Consider the following 6,000-nt stretch of genomic DNA (forward strand, 5'->3'; position numbering starts at 1 on the left):
TGTGAACTGCAAAGAACCATTGAAGGACTCCACATAGAACCCTCTTTTCCTAGTGTGTAGCATAGCCTACATACAGCTAATCACCAGTCACCAATCAGTGTGGTGGAGCTAGGGGTTTACTGTACAGTGTGGTGGAGCTAGGGGTTTACTGTTCAGTGTGGTGGAGCTAGGGGTGGAGCTAGGGGTTTACTGTACAGTGGGGTGGAGCTAGGGGTTTACTGTACAGTGTGGTGGAGCTAGGGGTTTACTGCACAGTGTGGTGGAGCTAGGGGTTTACTGTACAGTGTGGTGGAGCTAGGGGTTTACTGTACAGTGTGGTGGAGCTAGGGGTTTACTGGACAGTGTGGTGGAGCTAGGGGTTTACTGCACAGTGTGGTGGAGCTAGGGGTTTACTGTACATTGTGGTGGAGCTAGGGGTTTACTGTACAGTGTGGTGGAGCTAGGGGTTTACTGTACAGTGTGGTGGAGCTAGAGGTTTACTGTACAGTGTGGTGGAGCTAGGGGTGGAGCTAGGGGTTTACTGTACAGTGTGGTGGAGCTAGGGGTTTACTGTACAGTGTGGTGGAGCTAGGGGTTTACTGTACAGTGTGGTGGAGCTAGGGGTGGAGCTAGAGGTTTACTGTACAGTGTGGTGGAGCTAGGGGTGGAGCTAGGGGTTTACTGTACAGTGTGGTGGAGCTAGGGGTTTACTGTACAGTGTGGTGGAGCTAGGGGTGGAGCTAGGGGTTTACTGTACAGTGGGGTGGAGCTAGGGGTTTACTGTACAGTGTGGTGGAGCTAGGGGTTTACTGTACAGTGTGGTGGAGCTAGGGGTTTACTGTACAGTGTGGTGGAGCTAGGGGTTTACTGGACAGTGTGGTGGAGCTAGGGGTGGAGCTAGGGGTTTACTGGACAGTGTGGTGGAGCTAGGGGTGGAGCTAGGGGTTTACTGCACAGTGAGGTGGAGCTAGGGGTTTACTGTACAGTGTGGTGGAGCTAGAGGTTTACTGTACAGTGTGGTGGAGCTAGGGGTTTACTGTACAGTGTGGTGGAGCTAGGGGTTTACTGTACAGTGTGGTGGAGCTAGGGGTTTACTGTACAGTGTGGTGGAGCTAGGGGTTTACTGTACAGTGTGGTGGAGCTAGGGGTTTACTGTACAGGGTGGTGGAGCTAGGGGTTTACTGTACAGTGTGGTGGAGCTAGGGGTTTACTGTACAGTGTGGTGGAGCTAGGGGTTTACTGTACAGTGTGGTGGAGCTAGGGGTTTACTGTACAGTGTGGTGGAGCTAGGGGTTTACTGTACAGTGTGGTGGAGCTAGAGGTTTACTGGACAGTGTGGTGGAGCTAGGGGTTTACTGTACAGTGTGGTGGAGCTAGGGGTTTACTGTACAGTGTGGTGGAGCTAGGGGTTTACTGTACAGTGTGGTGGAGCTAGGGGTTTACTGTACAGTGTGGTGGAGCTAGGGGTTTACTGTACAGTGTGGTGGAGCTAGAGGTTTACTGTACAGGGTGGTGGAGCTAGGGGTTTACTGTACAGTGTGGTGGAGCTAGGGGTTTACTGTACAGTGTGGTGGAGCTAGGGGTTTACTGTACAGTGTGGTGGAGCTAGGGGTTTACTGTACAGTGTGGTGGAGCTAGAGGTTTACTGTACAGTGTGGTGGAGCTAGGGGTTTACTGTACAGTGTGGTGGAGCTAGGGGTTTACTGTACAGTGTGGTGGAGCTAGGGGTTTACTGTACAGTGTGGAGGAGCTAGGGGTTTACTGTACAGTGTGGTGGAGCTAGGGGTGGAGCTAGAGGTTTACTGTACAGTGTGGTGGAGCTAGGGGTGGAGCTAGGGGTTTACTGTACAGTGTGGTGGAGCTAGGGGTTTACTGTACAGTGTGGTGGAGCTAGGGGTGGAGCTAGGGGTTTACTGTACAGTGTGGTGGAGCTAGGGGTTTACTGTACAGTGTGGTGGAGCTAGGGGTTTACTGTACAGTGTGGTGGAGCTAGGGGTGGAGCTAGGGGTTTACTGTACAGTGTGGTGGAGCTAGGGGTGGAGCTAGGGGTTTACTGTACAGTGTGGTGGAGCTAGGGGTTTACTGTACAGTGTGGTGGAGCTAGGGGTTTACTGTACAGTGTGGTGGAGCTAGGGGTTTACTGTACAGTGTGGTGGAGCTAGGGGTTTACTGTACAGTGTGGTGGAGCTAGAGGTTTACTGTACATGGTGGTGGAGCTAGGGGTTTACTGTACAGTGTGGTGGAGCTAGTGGTGGAGCTAGGGGTTTACTGTACAATGTGGTGGAGCTAGGGGTTTACTGTACAGTGTGGTGGAGCTAGGGGTTTACTGTACAGTGTGGTGGAGCTAGGGGTTTACTGTAGTGTGGTGGAGCTAGGGGTTTACTGTACAGTGTGGAGGAGCTAGGGGTTTACTGTACAGTGTGGTGGAGCTAGGGGTTTACTGTACAGTGTGGTGGAGCTAAGGGTTTACTGTACAGTGTGGTGGAGCTAGGGGTTTACTGTACAGTGTGGTGGAGCTAGGGGTTTACTGTACAGTGTGGTGGAGCTAAGGGTTTACTGTACAGTGTGGTGGAGCTAGGGGTTTACTGTACAGTGTGGTGGAGCTAGGGGTTTACTGTACAGTGTGGTGGAGCTAGGGGTTTACTGTACAGTGTGGTGGAGCTAGGGGTTTACTGTACAGTGTGGTGGAGCTAGTGGTGGAGCTAGGGGTTTACTGTACAGTGTGGTGGAGCTAGGGGTTTACTGTACAGTGTGGTGGAGCTAGGGGTTTACTGTACAGTGTGGTGGAGCTAGGGGTTTACTGTAGTGTGGTGGAGCTAGGGGTTTACTGTACAGTGTGGAGGAGCTAGGGGTTTACTGTACAGTGTGGTGGAGCTAGGGGTTTACTGTACAGTGTGGTGGAGTTATGGGTTTACTGTACAGTGTGGTGGAGCTAGGGGTTTACTGTACAGTGTGGTTGAGCTAGGGGTTTACTGTACAGTGTGGTGGAGCTAGGGGTTTACTGTACAGTGAGGTGGAGCTAGGGGTTTACTGTACAGTGAGGTGGAGCTAGGGGTTTACTGTACAGTGTGGTGGAGCTAGAGGTTTACTGGACAGTGTGGTGGAGCTAGGGGTTTACTGTACAGTGTGGTGGAGCTAGGGGTTTACTGTACAGTGTGGTGGAGCTAGGGGTTTACTGTACAGTGTGGTGGAGCTAGGGGTTTACTGTACAGTGTGGTGGAGCTAGGGGTTTACTGTACAGTGTGGTGGAGCTAGGGGTTTACTGTACAGGGTGGTGGAGCTAGGGGTTTACTGTACAGTGTGGTGGAGCTAGGGGTTTACTGTACAGTGTGGTGGAGCTAGAGGTTTACTGTACAGGGTGGTGGAGCTAGGGGTTTACTGTACAGTGTGGTGGAGCTAGGGGTTTACTGTACAGTGTGGTGGAGCTAGGGGTTTACTGTACAGTGTGGTGGAGCTAGAGGTTTACTGTACAGTGTGGTGGAGCTAGGGGTTTACTGTTCAGTGTGGTGGAGCTAGGGGTTTACTGTACAGTGTGGTGGAGCTAGAGGTTTACTGTACAGGGTGGTGGAGCTAGGGGTTTACTGTACAGTGTGGTGGAGCTAGGGGTTTACTGTTCAGTGTGGTGGAGCTAGGGGTTTACTGTACAGGGTGGTGGAGCTAGAGGTTTACTGTACAGTGTGGTGGAGCTAGGGGTTTACTGTACAGGGTGGTGGAGCTAGGGGTTTACTGTACAGTGTGGTGGAGCTAGGGGTTTACTGTACAGTGTGGTGGAGCTAGAGGTTTACTGTACAGTGTGGTGGAGCTAGGGGTTTACTGTACAGTGTGGTGGAGCTAGTGGTGGAGCTAGGGGTTTACTGTACAGTGTGGTGGAGCTAGGGGTTTACTGTACAGTGTGGTGGAGCTAGTGGTGGAGCTAGGGGTTTACTGTACAGTGTGGTGGAGCTAGAGGTTTACTGTACAGTGTGGTGGAGCTAGGGGTTTACTGTACAGTGTGGTGGAGCTAGGGGTTTACTGTACAGTGTGGTGGAGCTAGGGGTGGAGCTAGGGGTTTACTGTACAGTGAGGTGGAGCTAGGGGTTTACTGTACAGTGTGGTGGAGCTAGGGGTTTACTGTACAGTGTGGTGGAGCTAGAGGTTTACTGTACAGTGTGGTGGAGCTAGGGGTGGAGCTAGGGGTTTACTGTACAGTGTGGTGGAGCTAGGGGTTCACTGTACAGTGTGGTGGAGCTAGTGGTGGAGCTAGGGGTTTACTGTACAGTGTGGTGGAGCTAGGGGTTTACTGTACAGTGTGGTGGAGCTAGTGGTGGAGCTAGGGGTTTACTGTACAGTGTGGTGGAGCTAGAGGTTTACTGTACAGTGTGGTGGAGCTAGGGGTTTACTGTACAGTGTGGTGGAGCTAGGGGTTTACTGTACAGTGTGGTGGAGCTAGGGGTTTACTGTACAGTGTGGTGGAGCTAGGGGTTTACTGTACAGTGTGGTGGAGCTAGGGGTTTACTGTACAGTGTGGTGGAGCTAGGGGTTTACTGTACAGTGTGGTGGAGCTAGGGGTTTACTGTACAGTGTGGTGGAGCTAGGGGTTTACTGTACAGTGTGGTGGAGCTAGGGGTTTACTGTACAGTGTGGTGGAGCTAAGGGTTTACTGTACAGTGTGGTGGAGCTAGGGGTTTACTGTACAGTGTGGTGGAGCTAGGGGTGGAGCTAGGGGTTTACTGTACAGTGTGGTGGAGCTAGGGGTTTACTGTACAGTGTGGTGGAGCTAGAGGTTTACTGTACAGTGTGGTGGAGCTAGGGGTGGAGCTAGGGGTTTACTGTACAGTGTGGTGGAGCTAGGGGTTTACTGTACAGTGTGGTGGAGCTAGAGGTTTACTGTACAGTGTGGTGGAGCTAGGGGTTTACTGTACAGTGTGGTGGAGCTAGGGGTTTACTGTACAGTGTGGTGGAGCTAGGGGTGGAGCTAGGGGTTTACTGTACAGTGTGGTGGAGCTAGGGGTTTACTGTACAGTGTGGTGGCACATTGTATTGGTACCCTTGCTGAAAATGGGAAGGAAAGATTTAGAGCCCTATGGGATGAGTATAATAATTTATTATAATCCAAACCAAATCATATAAGAACCTATTTGTGCTCCAAGTGAATGGGTAGGCATACGCAGCTTTTATGTTAATTATTAAACATTGTCATTGTAACTCACATTATTAAACCTGCTTTTGTCTCAAGTTTGTTCCATGTATTAAACAATACAATGTTGGATTAAGTTTAATACAAGTTGTTTGGCATGTCAAGATACAGTTTGTGGAAATAACATATCTGGAATTATATACATCAACAAAAAAAAAGACATGTTTACCTCATTCCTCTGAAGTTGCAAGAAGTTGTTGAGATGGTTGGAGTTGAGCGCAGTGCTCAGGTCGACAGCAGCAGCGCACGGCTGTTTGTAGTTGTTCAGGTCGGGTGGAGAACTCTCGGATTCCGGTCTGAACGCATCGAAGGCATTGGTCTGGTGGGTGTCATGGAGGGACGTATAGAGCCAGTTCAGTAGTTGTGCTGGTTGGTACACAGCGGTACCCGTGTCTATGGCAGACATCATGTTGATCTTTGGAAAAGGAACGCACAGCGCGTCCTTGAGTTGAAGCTCCACCGTTATTTCTGCAGAAGCCCAACCAAATCACCTAAATATATATATGTTTTTTTTTTAAATCATTCGACCTCTTCAAGCTGATAAAAAATGTAAATCCTTGCGTTCACCTCAAAGAGCTCTATGGGACTCCAATCCCTGGTTTATGGTCACGGGAGAACCGTGGTGAAGGCATGACAGGGCGAAAAGTGTGTGCCAGTCAAAACATTCGTGGACTCCCTTCCAGTACTATTCACAGCAGGCCACAGCAGGGATGAGCTCATTGCATATTTTCTCTCGGTCATTGGAGTGCGTCATTACGAATATAGGAGGTCCGATGCTTGGAGGATATGAATGGCATCGGCCTATTGCCGAGGAACAGTATCCCAACAGCAGTAATAATAGTAAT

General features: G+C 50.5%; 1 protein-coding gene across 1 annotated transcript in view; it reads right to left on the bottom strand.

The window, feature by feature from the left end:
- The window catches only part of LOC311122455 (zinc finger CCHC domain-containing protein 24-like), a gene marked incomplete at both ends in the record, with an annotated part of 48,057 nt that extends 42,493 nt beyond the window's left edge, over positions 1-5,564 (bottom strand). Inside the window, one exon of the mRNA XM_084196809.1 lies at positions 5,325-5,564. Coding sequence (XP_084052935.1) covers positions 5,325-5,564 — 240 coding nt within the window. The remainder of the gene's footprint in view (positions 1-5,324) is intronic.
- Positions 5,565-6,000: the final 436 nt, after the last annotated feature.

The sequence above is a fragment of the Coregonus lavaretus genome, assembly GCF_964263955.1.
Source record: "Coregonus lavaretus genome assembly, contig: HAP1_SCAFFOLD_510, whole genome shotgun sequence".
In the NCBI taxonomy this organism is placed as follows: Eukaryota; Metazoa; Chordata; class Actinopteri; order Salmoniformes; family Salmonidae; genus Coregonus; species Coregonus lavaretus.